The 16,769-nt window shown below is 46.2% G+C and overlaps 2 protein-coding genes across 2 annotated transcripts in view; one reads left to right on the forward strand and one right to left on the reverse strand.

Annotated features, from left to right (window-relative positions):
* Positions 1-637, reverse strand: part of anapc10 (anaphase promoting complex subunit 10) — a 47,745-nt gene extending 47,108 nt beyond the window's left edge. Inside the window, exon 1 of the mRNA XM_038791923.1 lies at positions 569-637. The gene's annotated coding sequence lies outside the window, so the exon portion shown is untranslated. The remainder of the gene's footprint in view (positions 1-568) is intronic.
* The window catches only part of abce1 (ATP-binding cassette, sub-family E (OABP), member 1), a 104,800-nt gene continuing 88,663 nt past the window's right edge, over positions 633-16,769 (forward strand). Inside the window, 4 exon segments of the mRNA XM_038791925.1 lie at positions 633-812; positions 8,666-8,833; positions 14,797-14,882; positions 15,596-15,693. Of these exon segments, the coding sequence (XP_038647853.1) occupies positions 8,731-8,833; positions 14,797-14,882; positions 15,596-15,693 (287 nt within the window). The 5' untranslated portion in view covers positions 633-812; positions 8,666-8,730.

The following is a 16,769-nucleotide window of genomic DNA, read 5'->3' on the forward strand; positions in this document are numbered from 1 at the left end:
CCATCACTCTGTCCCCCCCCTATCCATCACTCTGTCCCCCCCCTATCCATCACTCTGTCCCCCCCCTATCCATCACTCTGTCCCCCCCCTATCCATCACTCTGTCCCCCCCCTATCCATCACTCTGTCCCCCCCCCTATCCATCACTCTGTCCCCCCCTATCCATCACTCTGTCCCCCCCCCTATCCATCACTCTGTCCCCCCCCTATCCATCACTCTGTCCCCCCCCTATCCATCACTCTGTCCCCCCCCTATCCATCACTCTGTCCCCCCCCTATCCATCACTCTGTCCCCCCCCCTATCCATCACTCTGTCCCCCCCCCTATCCATCACTCTGTCCCCCCCCTATCCATCACTCTGTCCCCCCCCTATCCATCACTCTGTCCCCCCCCTATCCATCACTCTGTCCCCCCCCCTATCCATCACTCTGTCCCCCCCCCTATCCATCACTCTGTCCCCCCCCGTATCCATCACTCTGTCCCCCCCCCCCCCGGTATCCACCACTCTGTTGCCCCCCCCCGGTATCCACCACTCTGTTGCCCCTCCACCCCCGGTATCCACCCACTCACCTCCTGCCCCCGCGCCGGGTTCGGCACCAATGGCCGACCCGGTGACGTACGACGCTGGGCGGCGTGTAGGTAGCGCGTCATTACGCCTGGTTGCGTGCGTGCGCGCGCCATCTTGGCCGGCTCTGACTGGGACACACGATCCCGGACACAAACCCCGCCGCATTTAACCCCAAGGAGCAGGTTGCACCTTACACCGGCCGACAGCCGGCTCAGCCCACCACCCTTATTCACACCGAGATGCCAGGTAATGAAGCGTTTAGACGCGGCTGTTCAGTTGCTGGGAGGAATTCCATGTGAGACTGGGAGGTGGGTATGAGTTTGAGAGAGAGAAAGGCAGGAACGTGGACATTAGACAGGCTTCGGGCCCATTTCCTCAGATAGGCCGCAGCGGAGTCCAGCTGGGACAATGAGCATAACTTCTGTTCCGGACGCGAAGCTGTATTTCCGAGCAAATCTGAGATCTTAATGTTATGACACCTCCTGGGCAGCAGTTGACACCTCTGTTACAACAGCTAGTTTTCAGCCCCGCAATTTAAAATCTGCATAAGTGTAACTTTTTGAATCATATTCCCCTGTTTTAATGTTGGAAGTGATTACTCTCCGTGTTCATTTTTGAAATGTGCATATAATATGGAAGTTTTGAATGGGGTAAACCGAATCCTAACCTTTTAGTCGATGGAGGGGCTAGTGGCTTCGTCATTTAGCTTTTCACTTGTTAACATGTCCCAAAATACTAATACTTCTGATCAATGTCTTTCAAGCTTGCTGACAGCTCGTTTTTTACTTCTAATAAATCCACGAAACTGCAACGTTTATGTTCTTATTTCTGGTACTAAAATACAGTATAAAAGATGCAAATATTTAAATGCACGAAATTGCTTACTCGTACCATGTTGAATTGTGACTTTTGTTGAAATTCGTTGAAATAATTTTGTTTGAAGGAAAGCAGTGATACCGATTAACTTCAATTTTGCTTGGGTTCCTTGATGAAATGTCTAAAGCTGCCTTCATGTCAGGGGCAGTCACCCCCACCACGTACCTTTTGAATTCAGCTCTTTTGATTGGACCAAGGCTGTAATGAGGTCTGCTGAATAGCCCTGCTGGAACCCAAATGAAGCATCAGTGAACAGATTAGTGCAGCGTAAATATCACTTGTAAATACTATTTATGACCCCCTTCCATTACTTATCTAATTTGAAACAAACCTGTTGGACTTTAACCTGGTGTTGTAAGACTTCTTACTGTTCTCACCCCAGTCCAACGCCAGCATCTCCACATCATGATTACTTATCTAAGGATAGAGATTAGATTGATGAGCAGTGGATTGAATTGGATTTGTTGTACTTTTTGTGGACAGGAAATAACTGTCGGATAGATATCAGTGTTTTAAAACCAGTGTTTTTGCTGTATTTGAACAGCATGGCTACGGGTGCAGCTGGTTCTGGAGTCAAGTCTTCAGTACGACAACTGGGATGTTGTCGGAGCCAATACCCTTTGCCCTATTTAGTGTCTTCAGCCATTTCTTGATACGCAGATTATAGAACAATGTAGGAGCAATAGGGTGGTTGTGATGGGAGATTTTAACTTCCCCAACATTGAATGGGACTCATGTAGTGTTGGAGGCGTAGATGGAGCAGAATTTGTAAGGAGCATCCAGGAGAGTTTTTTTAGAGCAGTATGTAAATAGTCCAACTCGGGAAGGGGTCATACTGGACCTGGTATTGGGGAATGATCCCGGCCAGGTGGTTGACTTTCCAGTCGGCGATTACTTTGGGAATAGCGATCACAATTCTAAGTTTTAGAATACTCATGGACAAAGACGAGAGTGGTCCTAAAGGAAGAGTGCTAAATTGGGGAAAGGCCAACTATAACAAAATTCGGCAGGAGCTCGGGAATGTGGACTGGGAGCAGCTGTTTAAAGGTAAATCCACATTTGAAATGTGGGAGTCTTTTAAGGAAAGGTTGATTAGAGTGCAGGATAGACATGTTCCTGTGAAAATGAGAGATAGAAATGGCAAGATTAAGGAACCATGGATGACGGGTGGAATTGTGAGACTAGCTAAGATGAAAAAGGAAGCATATGTAAGATCGAGGCGACTCAAAACTGATGAAGCTTTGGAGGAATATCGGGAAAGTAGGACAAATCTCAAACGTGCAATAAAGAGGGCTAAAAGGGGTCATGAAATATCTTTGGCTAACAGGGTTAAGGAAAATCCCAAAGCCTTTTATTCGTATATGAGGAGCAAGAGGGTAACTACAGAAAGGATTGGCCCACTCAAAGACAAAAGAGGGAATTTATGCGTGGAGTCAGGAGGAAATGAGTGAGCTTCTTAATGAGTACTTTGCATCGGTATTCACCAAGGAGAGGGACATGATGGATGTTGAGGCTAGGAATGGATGTTTAAATACTCTAGGTCATGTCGGCATAAGGAAGGGGGAGGTTTTGGGTATTCTAAAAGGCATTAAGGTGGACAAGTCCCCAGGACCGGATGGGATCTATCCCAGGTTACTGAGGGAAGCGAGGGACGAAATAGCTGGGGCCTTAACAGATATCTTTGCAGCATCCTTGAGCACGGGTGAGGTCCCGGAGGACTGGAGAATTGCTAATGTTGTCCCTTTGTTTAAGAAGGGTAGCAAGGGTAATTCAGGGAATTATAGACCTGTGAGCTTGACGTCAGTGGCAGGCAAACTGTTGGAGAAGATACTGAGGGATAGGATCTATTCACATTTGGAAGCAAATAGACTTATCAGTGATGAGGGAAGGGCTGTAGATATCATATACATGGACTTCAGTAAAGCATTTGATAAAGTTTCCCATGGCAGGTTGATGGAAAAAGTGAAGTCGTATGGCGTTCAGGGTGTACTAGCTAGATGGATAAGGAACTGGCTGGGCAACAGGAAACAGAGAGTAGTGGTGGAAGAGAGTGTCTCAAAATGGAGAAGGGTGATTAGTGGTGTTCCACAGGGATCCGTGCTCGGACCACTGTTGTTTGTGATATACATAAATGATCTGGACGAAGGTATAGGTGGTCTGATGAGCAAGTTTGCAGATGATACTAAGATTGGTGGAGTTGCAGATAGCGAGGAGGACTGTCAGAGAATACAGCAAAATATAGATAGATTGGAGAGTTGGGCAGAGAAATGGCAGATGGAGTTCAATCCAGGCAAATGCGAGGTGATGCATTTTGGAAGATCTAACTCAAGAGCAGACTATATGGTCAATGGAAGAGTCCTGGGGAAAATTCATGTCCAGAGAGATCTGGGAGTTCAGGACCATTGTACCCTGAAGGTGGCAACGCAGGTTGATAGAGTGGTCAAGATGGCATACAGCATACTTGCCTTCATCAGACGGGGTATTGAGTAGAAGAGTCAGCAGGTCATGTTACAGTTGTATCGGACTTTGGTTAGGCCACATTTGGAATACGGCGTGCAGTTCTGGTCGCCACATTACCAGAAGGATGTGGATGCTTTGGAGAGGGTGCAGAGGAGGTTCACCAGGATGTTACCTGGTATGGAAGGTGCTAGCTATGAAGCAACAAGCTTTTTCCAAGAGTGGGGGTGTCAATTACAAGGGGTCACGATTTCAAGGTGAGAGGGGGAAAGTTTAAGGGAGATGTGCGTGGAAAGTTTTTTACGCAGAGGGTGGTGGGTGCCTGGAATGATTTGCCAGCGGAGGTGGTAGAGATGGGTACGATAGCATCATTTGAGATGCATCTGGACAGATATATGAACGGGTGGGGAACAGAGAGAAGTAGACCTTGGTAAATAGGCAACAGGTTTAGATAAAGGATCTAGATCGGCACAGGCTGGGAGGGCCGAAGGGCCTGTTCCCGTGCTGTAATTTTCTTTGTTCTAGTAAATTACTGAAGTCTGCCACCTGTAATTTCAGGAAAAGGCCAAGATCGATCACCCAGTCAGCCCACCTGGCTGAAGGTGGTTGCAAATGCTTCAGCCTTGTCTTTTGCATGTGTTGAGCTTCCCCATCGTTGAGGATTGGGATATTTGTGGAGCCTCCTGTTCTGATTTGTTGACTGGATGTGGCAGGACTGCAAAGCTTTGACCTGACCTGTTAGTTGTGGGATTGCTTAGCTCTGTCTGTTGCATGCTACTTAATGAATGTGGTCCTATGTAGCTTCACCAGGTTGGCACCTCATTTTTGTGTATGCCTTTTGGCATGCTCCCCTGTACTGCTCAGTGAAGCAGGATTGACCCCTTTACTTAATGGTGGAATGTTGGCCATGAGGTTACAGATTGTGGTTAAACACAATTCTGTTGATGGATGTCCAGTTTTGAGCTGTTAAATCTGTTCTGAATCCATTCTCTTTAGCATAATCATAGTGTTGCCCAACACAGTAGACTATCCTTTATGTGAATACCAGACTCCGTCTCGGCAAGGACTGTGTTGTGGTCACTCCTAACAATGCTGCCATGGACAAATGCATCTGTGAGAGCTAAATTGGCAAAGGGCGGCCAAGTAAGCTCTCTCAGGGCCATCACTTCTGGTAAGTCTGTCTGCTGGTGGAAGAGGACAGACCAAGACATGGTGATGGAAGTTTCTGGGACATTGGCTGTAATGTGTGATCTTTGAGTATGCCCATCAGACTGTTGCTTGAATAATCTTGAATAAACCTTTGCCAGTTTTGGCACTGGTGCCATTTATCAATGAGAAGGGCTGTGCTGGGTCAGATGGATAGGATGTGCCTTTGTTGTTTCTGTTGCCCAGGTCAATGCTGGGTGGTCCGCCCTGCTTTATCTTTATTCATCTGTTCTTTCATGGTTTGACAAAATTGAATGGCTTGGTGGGCCATTTCAGAGGGCAGTTAAGACCCAACACTATGGGTGTGCCATGTAAGCCAGACCAGGTAAGGATGGCGAATTTCCTTCCTTGAAGGGCATTGGTCAACCGGATTGGTTTTAAGCCAGTTTGGTAGTTTTATGATTGTGTGGATTTATTACTTTTTATTCCTATTTATGAATTAATTGAATTTATATTCTGCCAGCCTCCGTAATGGGATGAACCTGGAGCATTCGTTTGGGCTTCTGAATTATTAGCCCAGTCGCATTACCACTATGCTATCATACCCTTGTTACTTGCTGCCTTGTTTTTAAAAGTAGTATTTAGAACATAGAACTATACAGCACAGTACAGGCCCTTCGGCCCACGATGTTGTGCCGAACTAGTCTGAAACTAAGATCAAATCAACCTACTCCCAATCATTCTAGTGCACTCCATATGCCTCTCCAATAACTGCTTGAAAATTCCTAAAGTGTCCAACTCCACTACCATAGCTGGAGTGCGTTCCACACCCCAACCACACTCTGAGTAAAGAACGTACCTCTGACATCCCTCCTATATCTTCCACCATGAACCTTATAATTATGCCCCCTTGTAACAGCTACATCCACCCCAGGAAAAAGTCGCTGAACGTCCATTCTATCTATCCCTCTCATCATCTTGTACACCGCAATTAAGTCACCTCTCATCCTCTGCTCCAATGAGAAAAGCCCTAGCTCCCTCAACCTTTCCTCAAGACCCACCCACCAATCCAGGCAGCATCCTGGTAAATCTCCTTTGCACCCTTTCCAATGCTTCCACATCCTTCCTATAATGAGGTGACCAGAACTGCGCACAATAAATTTGAGAAAATAGACAAGCATATGAGGGAGAAGGGAATCGAGGGTTCCGATGATAGATATACAGGATAAAAGTTGCACGGAGGCTTGAGTGAAGCGCCCGTCTGGACTTGTTGGGCTGAATGGTCTGTTTCCGTGCCGTATAGTCTGTGTAATCCAAAGTATAAAGTCTGTCAACAGAAGGCAGCAAGCAAGATACATAGAAGTTATTTTTAAAAATAAATTCTTTATACATTATTTATATTCAATAACCTAACCAACGTATTATACAAAAAAAATCAACAGATCTAACTTATGAAAGTGCAAATTACATCAAATTGTGCTAGGGAAATTTCAATTGGAAAAAATTGCTGTGGTGCCTCTAACAGAAGAATATTTCCAACATGCTCCATTATTAATTTTAATATAAGGGCTGCATGGTGGTGCAGTGTCTCACGACGCCGAGGACCTGGGTTTGATCCTGGCCCCAGGTCACTGTCTGTGTGGAGTTTGCACATTCTCCCCATGTCTGCATGGGTCTCACCCCCACAACCCAAAAACATGATATGCAGGGTAGGTGAATTGGCCATGCTAAATTGCCCCTTAATTGGAAAAACGAATTGGGTACTCCAAATTTATTTTTAAATATAACTTCTATATATCTGGATATACTTGCTGCCTTCTGTTGACAGACTTTATACTTTGGATTATACAGACTATACGACATGGAAACAGACCATTTGGCTCAACAAGTCCAGACGTGCGCTTCACTCAAGCCTCCGCACAGCATTTATCCTATATGTCTATCATCGGGACCCCCTATTCCCTTCTCTCTCCGATGCTTGTCTATTTTCTTAAATTTATTGGTACGATTCGCTTAAACACTCCCTGTGGTTGCAAGTTCCATGTTGTTACCACTCGTTAGGTGTAGAAATTTCTTCTGAATTCCCATTTGAATTGGTGACTATCTTCTAGCGATAGTTATGCTCTTCCCCACAAGAGGGAACATTTTTTGTACCACTCTATCAAAACCTTTGATCACTTTAAAGACCTCAATTAGGTCATCCCACATCCTCCTTTGTTAACGAAAGGAGAGTCCCCATCCTCTCAATCCTTTCCTGACATGTATACAGACTCATTTCTAGTATAATTCTGGTATATCTGCTCTGCACTCTCTCCAGTGCCGTTATATCCTATTTGTAACATTTAAATAATGAATGTTCTTTCTATTCTTCCCACTGAAATGTAATACCACAATTATCCATGTTGAACTGCATTTGCTAATTATTTGCAAATTTATTATGTCCTCTTGTAAATTTGTTCCAGTCTTCCTCAGTATTGTTTATTCCTTCCAGTCTAGTGTCATCCTGAAGTTTAGAAATTGTGTTTTCGATTTCAAAATCATAAAAAACAGTATAGCCCCAGAGAAGGGGACATGCCTGAGCAGTACTCTGGCACTGCCCCCTTGCACAAGATGGCACTGCATGACAACCTGTGCCAGGGGGCAGTGCCTACATGGGCCCCATGGGGAGCTGGTGCAGTGATGCATGGTAGCAGGTAGAGCGCGGACACCGGGGGGGGGGGGGGGGGGGGGGGCAGTGCCAGCTGTACTTCGGCAGTGTTGTGGGGGCAGGGAGCTGGGCTTAGTATATGCTGGCAAGGATTGACGGGGTTCAGGGATTGAATGCAAGTGAGGATTGTTGGGGGAGAGCCCCCAATACCTCTGTGATGAGGGCTGGGGAGCATTAGGCAGTCGTGCTAATTGGAGCACCCTTTAAAGCTTAGGGCCTGTCTCGCCAGAGTGGTATCCACTCATTTTTCTTTTAACTGAAGCTCAATATTTGGAGAGATAACTGGTCTGTGCTACTGGAGAGTTACACACCAGTTTTCAGTCTGAGACTATATGACGTAGAAGCAGAAGTCGGCTCCTCGGCCCATCGAGTCTGCTCGGCCATTCAGTGAGATCATGGCTGGTCTCAATCCTCAACTCGACAAGCCTGACACTTTACCAAATTCGCTGTTAAATTTAAGTGTTTGTAATTGACAAACATATGGGCTGGACAGATTGCACTACAAAATAATGCAATTTCAAAATGTATGCACAGACCTAGATTATCACAAAGTTGTAAATTAATCCTGCTGGCATGCATTAAATATGGAACCAATTTTTTAAAAAGCTCAAATTAGCATGTCCAGCTAGCTTTTGTTGAACCAGAAAATGTCTCTTGCTGGTTTTTTGAAATTTTTAACAACATGTTCAGAACATTACAGTGCTGTACAGGCCCTTTGGCCCTCCAGGTATGGAAAGGGGATTCAGGAAGAAAGGTTTGTGGTGGGGGCTAAAGGCAATAGTTGCGCTTTTTCGGATTCTCGCCGCAGATGCAAATCTCATTATGACCGCTAAATGTTGGTGTTTAGTTATTAACAATGCACACCAGTATAATCTTGCCTTGAAACTGGTTCTGATTAACAATTTTCTTTCAGACCGTATGTTCTGTCTGGCATGATATGAAGTATTCTTTGCCAAGATATAAACTCTTTGAGGCAATATGGCAGATAAGCTAACCAGAATTGCCATCGTCAGCCATGACAAGTGCAAGCCCAAGAAATGCCGTCAAGAATGCAAGAAAAGCTGTCCAGTGGTTCGAATGGGTAAGTTCTTTTTTATTGCATTGTTGTACATTAATTATAAGAAAAATAAATTGTGCAAAATGTAAGCTATGTGTAATAATTCTCTGTAATTTATTGGCACCGTACACCTGGCTATATGGTAACAGATCAATTTGTTGCTTAGTATTCTATCCCTTGAAAATTTTGTTCAGTGCGTTCATAATGTGTTAAGGAACATCTCCATGCAATTTTTAAAGAATTGTTGGTGAGCACTAAAAGCAGCACAGATCAATGCGGTATAAACACATTTTACCTCGAACAAGGACAATTTGTATTTATATTGCACCTTCTATGTGAAGAAACATCCCAATGTTCCTGACAAGAATATTATAAAACAAAAATTGATACAGAACCACCACATAAGGCAATATTTCGGCAGATGACCAAAGGTTTTGTCAGAAAGTTAGATACTGCCAGCGAGAGAAGAGGAACGGGGGAAGGGAGAGCAACCTCAGGGTAAGGAACAGCAGCGGGGAAAGAAAGAGAGACCGACAGATGGCTGGAGGAAAGGAAAAACACCAAGGCGAAGGGACAGCGAGACGCAAGCCACAGCTGCAGTGAGGGAAAGGTGCATGAGCGGTGGATGCGCAGGCAGTCGGCCCCACAAGATGAGACGGAGGTACAGGCGAGCCTGAAAGGGAAAATGATGGCGGACCAAGCATCGGAGCATGAGTAGGACACAGTGACCAGCATAAAGGAGACGCCCTGGTCGGAGCTCCAAGCAATGATGAAGGAGACGACGCACAAAATGCAGCAGACCATCAAAGGCCTGGAAAGGGAAGTGAAGGCGCAGAAAAAAACAATGCTAGAGTTGGAGAGGTCCGTCTCGGACCAGAGCGACAGGGTGATAACCCTTGAAGCCGAGGTCAAAAGGTTAGTAACGGCCCATGGGAGCGTAAGAGGGAAAGTGGAGGAGCGGGAAAATTGGTCCAGACGGCAGAACATTAAAATAGTGTGTCTGCCAGAGGGGATAGAAACCCAACAGGCTACATATCCAACTGATGGGCAAGCTAGTGGGAAAGGAAATATTCTCAAACCCACAGAAATAGTCAGGGCGCACAGGTCGCTCCGACCCAAGCCCAAAGATGGGACCAGCTCAGAGCAATTATCGTGAAGCTGCACTGGTTCCGAGACCGGGAGAGAATCCTAAAGGTGAAACAGAGCACATGGGAAGGGAAGACTATAAGGGTGTAGCAGGACATTGGGGCTGACCTGGCCAAAAAAAGGGCTGCATTCAACAAGGCGAGATCAGCACTGCACAAAAGCACGGTATAATTTGTGATGTTATTCCCGGCCAAGCGCCGGAATGTGGCGACTAGGGGCTTTTCACAGTAACTTCGTTAAAGCCTACTCGTGACAATAAGCGATTTTCATTTCATTTCATTTCATTTCATTTCACTCTGGGTAACATTTGAGGGGAAAGAGCTGTACCCCAGCGGCGGCTGATGAGTTTGTTTGAGCGAACAAGCTGAGGGAGGAGCACGCGCAATCACAATGAAAGACATGGGGACAGAGAAGGAAGGGAAAAACCAGAACAAAGTGCGGAGGACACACCGCAAATAAGGACAATGGACTCCTTAATTGTGCACATGTGTTTTATGCCTTGCGCGGGACTGTGCTGTCTCGTTTCAGAGCTTGTCTCCTCTCTCGATGCTATGGGGGGGGGGGGGGGGGAGTGGAGCGAGGGAAATGAGGGTGAGAAAAGCAGAGAGGAGGGTGAGACAAGGGCCAGTAGGAGAAAGGTTAAACAGGGCCAGAACTGGGCGAATACTGGGAGGAAGGCCACCGTACTATCGAGGAGGGCCAGCACGGGAGGGCAGGAAGACAGGAGGGCCACGGCGCGCCTCTCGGGGAAGCGGGAGCGCCTGGCACAAGGAGGGGAGGGGGCAGAAGTGGGGGGGGGGGGGGGGGTGAGCTCAGTGGGGGAAAAGTGACGGGGCTGGGGGGAAGGTGTCTGGGGGAGAACGCAGAAAAAAGAGAAGGGTGAGATAGTGAAGCAGTACAGACATAGGCCTCAGCGGGCATGGAGCAGGGTGAGGAACCAAGAGGGTGCCGCAAACAGCCACTCGAGAGGGCATCAGGGCGGAGGGAGAACCCGGAGCGCAGGGGCACACACGCGTGGCGTACAAGTAGCTGGTGGCCACATTGTGTGTCCCCTGAGCAAAGGGAAACCCCTGAGCGCTGGGGCACGATCCCATGGTGAGAGCGGCGACCCTAGCCATTTTGGACGGCCCCCTAGCAAAGGGAAACCCCGGAGTGCAGGGGCGCGTCCACCAGGTAAGTATAGGTGATCCCACAGGACTGGAGTGGGTCTGAAAGGCCCCCTTAAACCAGGATTGTTACCTGGAATGTAAGGGGACTCAACGGCCCAGTGAAAAGATCCAGAGTGTTCGCCCACCTAAGTAACCTAAAAGCAGACATAATCTACCTACAAGAGACACACCTGAGGGAATAGGACCGACTGCTGGTAAGGAAGGGCAGGGTGGGACAGATGTACCACTCGTGCTACGGGACAAGGGCTAGGGGGGGTAGCAATATTAATTAGCAAAAGGACGAGGTTTACGGGAACCAAGACAGTTACTGACCCAGAGGGAAGGTACGTCATGGTCAACGGTGTCCTGGAAGGGGCACCTGTCGTACTAGTAAATGTGTATGCGTCCAACTGGGACGACTCGGAATTCATAAAGAAGACCATGGCGGAATTCCCCGACCTTGCCACACACCGACTGATTATGGGGGGGTGTCTTTAACTGCGTGCTGGACCCACTGACTGACCGATCAAACCCCAGAAAGGGGGAAAAGTCTGGCATGGCTCGGGAGCTAGGGGCCTTCATGGAACAGATGGGTATACACCTGTACCAACTTATTTGCAGTGCAGAAATCGGTGCTTCCAGGGATCACAGGAACGGACTACTCCACGATCGTTATCTCTGAACATGCTCCACATTTAATGGATGTGAGGTTGGAGACAGGCCGGGCTCAGTGCCCCACATGGAAGCTGGACACGGACCTCCTGGCCGACGAGGCTTCCTTCCAAAACATATCGCAGGCCATAGGCGCTTACGTTAGTAACAACCAAAACGGGGAGGTCTCACCGTCCATGTTTTGGGAGGCTGTGACCAGAGGAGAGACCATAGCCTATGAGGCAAGTGGAGAGAGGGTGGCCAGGCAAACTGTTAGTGGACTCCATTCTGGAAGTCGATAGAAATTACTCCGGGGCCCCGACCGTAGGGCTGCTGGCGGAGAGGAAAAAGCTGCAAATGGACTTTAACCTGCTATCCACTAGGAAAGCAGTGTACCAACTCCGCCAGACACAGGGGACCTTCTACAAACACGGAGACAAGGCTGGCTGCCTATTGGCTCACCAGCTGAGAAAGCAGGCAGCCACGAAGGAGATAGCGCAAGTTAAGGATAGCAAAGGCAGACTGGTAACAGATCCAAAGGAGGTCAATCGGGCATTCGAGACCTTCCACCAGGGACTGTATACTTCCGAGCGCCCCCCCCCCCCCCCCCCCCCCCCCCCCGATGGGGTTGCGCGAATGAAACAGTTCGTGGACAGACTGGAACTACCAGTTGTGGGGAAGACAGACGGGGGGGAGCTGGAAGCGCCAATAGACCTGGGAGAAATCATGGAGAGCATCAGCTCCATGCAGGCAGGGAAGGCACCGGGACCTGACAGGTTCCCGGCAGGCTTCTACAAAAACTTTGCACCAGTCCTGGCCCCACACCTAAGGGACATGTTCGTGGACTCACTGCAGTTTCTAGACTTCCCGGCGGAGCATTAGGGGGGGGGGTACTTGTTTGCTATGGGTGTGTGGTTTCATGCTCATTATTTTTGTTAATTTATTGTTTTTTCTTTGTTTTGTTGGTTAAAATTTGTTGAAAATTTGAATAAAAATGATTTTTTAAAAAACAAGGTACACGACGAGCCCGGTGGTAGTGGCCATGCTGAGAACGTGGACCCAGTTGAGCCAGCACTTCGGGATAACCAAAATGTCCCTTGTGGCTCCCATCTGCGGCAATCACAGATATCCCCCAGCCATGCTAGATACCACCTTCGCAAGCTGGAGGCGGGACGGGGGCACACTGACGGTTGGGGACTTCTACATAGGGCGCAGACTGGCGACACTGGACGAACTGACAAGGAAGTGGAAACTATCAAAAGGACAGGAATTGAGAGGCCGGGTCGGTGGATTGGCCATGCTAAAATTGCTCCTTAATTGAAACACATTTTTCAAAAGAAGAGAAGAAGGTAGAGAGGTAATTTGGGGAAAGATTTCTGGAGGTTATGGCCTTGGCAGCTCACAGAATGGCCAACAAAATGGTGGTGTCATTAAATCGATGGGGGTGGGCCGTTGGTGGGTGCTTAAAGGCCAGAATTAGAGGGAAGAAGATACCATGGCGGGTTAGTGAGTTGAAGGAGATTACAGAATGAAGGACGGGTGAGACCATGGATGGATTGGGTAACAAGAATGCCCCCTTCTCGTGCCCTTTGCCCCCCTCCCCATGACCCGGTGCCTGCCACCAAGGAAACAATGGTGGTCTCCATTAATTGTGTTAAGGTCAGTTTTTTTGTGGATGATTTGTCGGTGCCTCGGTCAGTTCGAAAGTATGTTTTCTTACACTTCGTTCCGCATTAACCATTTAATGTCACACTGTTTGTCAAATAGCTGAGCAAGCCCCATCTTCAGTGCAGCTGCACTATGTACTTTCGCGTGTAAATTCACAAGTTACAAACCATTTCTGCAATCTCACATCGATATTTGAATTCCTTCTTTAATCCTCTGTTGGAACCTCACGTTCGTAAGTCATCTTCCCACAATTTCCTACTGTTGGATGTAGTCTCTTGTGTTTTTTTTAACCAGACTTTCTATTTAGGCAGTGTTCTTTTGTCATGCTTGGTGGCATCTCTGCCCTCTCCCACAAATCCTTGTTTTGCATTTGTGGAATGTTTATCAGGTCTATCGGGACTGTACTGTATATTTTAACCAATCAATTTCATCATCCTATTTTTGAATGTCTTTAAAAGGATACACCATTCAATAATCATTCCAGAGAACCATCTCAAGAAATCAAAGGGGGCCTCCCAAAGATCTTTGGCTTTTTTCATCCTGTACGGTCTCAATTTCTCAAGTTGAGGCCAGATTACCAAATTCCATTCTCTTAAAAGGTTAATAGGCAAAGACACAGATGTGATACACACTCCAAGAGACATCCCAGCGAAACTGAGGCATTGAATGGAGAAGCTGACCTCCACTCCAACAGAACCCACCTGCGAGCAATCAGCGAGGTGAAGGCTTAAACATCCACCCTGCACTTGTCTTCAGCTCTGGCAGGTCTGACACCCCAAATATGGCCCCCAAGGGACTGTCAATTCTCTGGTCTCTGCCATGCGGCTGCTCCTGCTCCTCCGATCACAGATTCTGTGTTTGGAGGAACAGCAAGAGTGGGAGGGAGGCTGGAGCAGAGGAGAGACAAAATCTGTGATTGGAGGGCCAGCTCCTCACAGCATCTCTCTACTACGCTCAATGTTCCTCCAATCAAATTGAACATGTTTTCCCACTCTGCACTGTGATTCTGACTGCATATTTCGTACGTTCTCCCCGTGTCTGCGTGGGTTTCCTCCGGGTGCTCCAGTTTCCTCCCACAGTCCAAAGATGTTCAGGTTAGGTGGATTGGCTATGCTAAATTGCCCTATGTGTCCAAAAAAGGTTAGGAGTGGTTATTGGGTTACAGGGATAGGGTGGAAGTGAGGGCTTAAGTGGGTCGGTGCAGACTCAATGGGCCAAATGGCGACCTCCTGCACTGTATGTTCTATGTCTATGTCAAAGCCATACTTCAAATATGTGATAATTTTTCAGTAAATTACTAAATTGTAAAAAACATTCCTGTTAAATACCACTTCAGAAAGTTTAAATGATGCCATTCAAATTGTCGTCTTGCAGGAAAGCTTTGTATTGAAGTTACTGCTCAGAGTAAGATCGCCTGGATTTCAGAAACTCTCTGTATTGGTTGTGGCATTTGCATTAAGGTAATCCATTCTATGTATTTCTTTCAGAAGGGCAATGATGGTGATGTGGTGCCTTCCCTCTGAAGTATAGTTTAAACGTAGCATTGACCTTTGATTCTGCACCTGGTTTACATCATCTGAATGTTATTGTTTTAAAAGTCCTGTTGTTTTCCCATAAAATGGCCAGACCTTATTTTGGAGTTTAATTTTTGTACCTTTAATTATGATAAGTATTATTAAATTGGTTATGTAAATATTCAATATTAACATCTGCCAGTGTCACTAAAGTACTATGTTGTTTTAAATGTTTGATGGATAAACTGGAAACCATGGCGGAGTGGGTGAGGGAGTTTTGTTCATTTTTTGTGAGCTACAAATTTAATCAGTTGTCAAAGATCTGCAAGAGGTACCCATGTTCACGTATCCTGATTTGTCCTGATTCACAAACCATCCTTCCCCAATCCTGCTGGCAAAATTTATATATTTTGAATAGTTAGGGTAAAAATAGAGAAAAAATTGACAGTAGTAATAGATATTTTTTTCTGCACTCTGATTTTAGTTAGTTCATTTCTTTTTGACGTTCTTGCAAATAGTTGCATTTATCCTTGAACTTTCTACAAAATTTTATTAAATAGACAAACTAGCTTTAATTTTGGTAGTGTAGCCAATAGTCCGTTGCAGGTAATGCGATATGAACATTTTGTTAATTATTTAGTTTCTATTTCCTATTTCAGAAATGTCCTTTTGGGGCTTTGTCAATTGTTAACTTGCCAAGCAACTTGGCTAAAGAGACAACCCATAGATACTGTGCAAACTCCTTCAAGCTTCACAGGTAATTATGTTAAAAAGTTTGCGAGCTTTGTAATCACTTGGCAGTTCTTGAGCGCATTGTGTGGTAAATATTGTATTGAGTAACTCCTCATGAAAAGTTGTGGTTGCATTTCTGGAAATTCCAGCTTTTAAAATGAATCATTGCTTCCCATAGTAATCAATGTTAAAGCCACAGTTGGGTACCTTTAGGCATTCCTCACCCGGAAAGATAAATGTTGCAAGTTGAAATACATAAGTAGCATTGTATTTCTAGCTGAAATAACTTGCAAATTCAAGTAAATCACTAAAGTGAATCACTAAGTATAAGGGAAGTCATGTATAAATTGAAGTTGGATGACACTCGCCAATGTCTCTAATGCAGTTCCTTAATTTCAGGGTGACCTGTTCCATTCTGAATTCATGGGTTCTGAGATGGCTGATAATTCCAATATATAATCTCATACTCTGCCAGATGTGGACAGCTGCTTCTTGGAGGGTCAGTTAAATGAGTTCCCGAGGTTTTGCACTATGTCCACTGCCTTGACATAGCCTCTGCATGACCCCGTCAAAGTCTCTGTTCAGTGCCTTACAAATCTTTTCCCACTTTGGTCGGTCACCATGCGTTGGTAGACACATTTGACCTCTTTAAGGATGCTTTGAGGACACCTCTGAAGCATTTCAGCTGAGGTGACTTTTGAGTAATTTGGTACCTTAATGCTGAACATGTTGGCTTGAGGAAGACCTTACTGTTTTACTGCCAAACCACCTAGCCTGAACATCTTTGGACTGTGGGAGGAAACCGGAGCACCCAGAGGAAACCCAAACAGCCATCCCTAAATCTCTCAACCCACTCTCATCACCAGCCCCATGATCATGCCACTCAGGTGGTCTTGCTAGTCCTCATCCGATATTACTCACAGCAAAGGCCATCTTCGATCAGTTCCTTGTATCAGTCTCCGCCAACATCTCCCTTCCACTTCCAAACCCAACTTCCTTTTCTATCTACCATTGGTTTAAAAACTACTGTCATGACAACAGATCATAGCCTGTAATTGCTTACATTAAACTTTTAAATAAGATGTTTGTTTTTAAAAATAA

The sequence above is a fragment of the Scyliorhinus canicula genome, chromosome 3, assembly GCF_902713615.1.
Source record: "Scyliorhinus canicula chromosome 3, sScyCan1.1, whole genome shotgun sequence".
Lineage (NCBI taxonomy): Eukaryota > Metazoa > Chordata > Chondrichthyes > Carcharhiniformes > Scyliorhinidae > Scyliorhinus > Scyliorhinus canicula.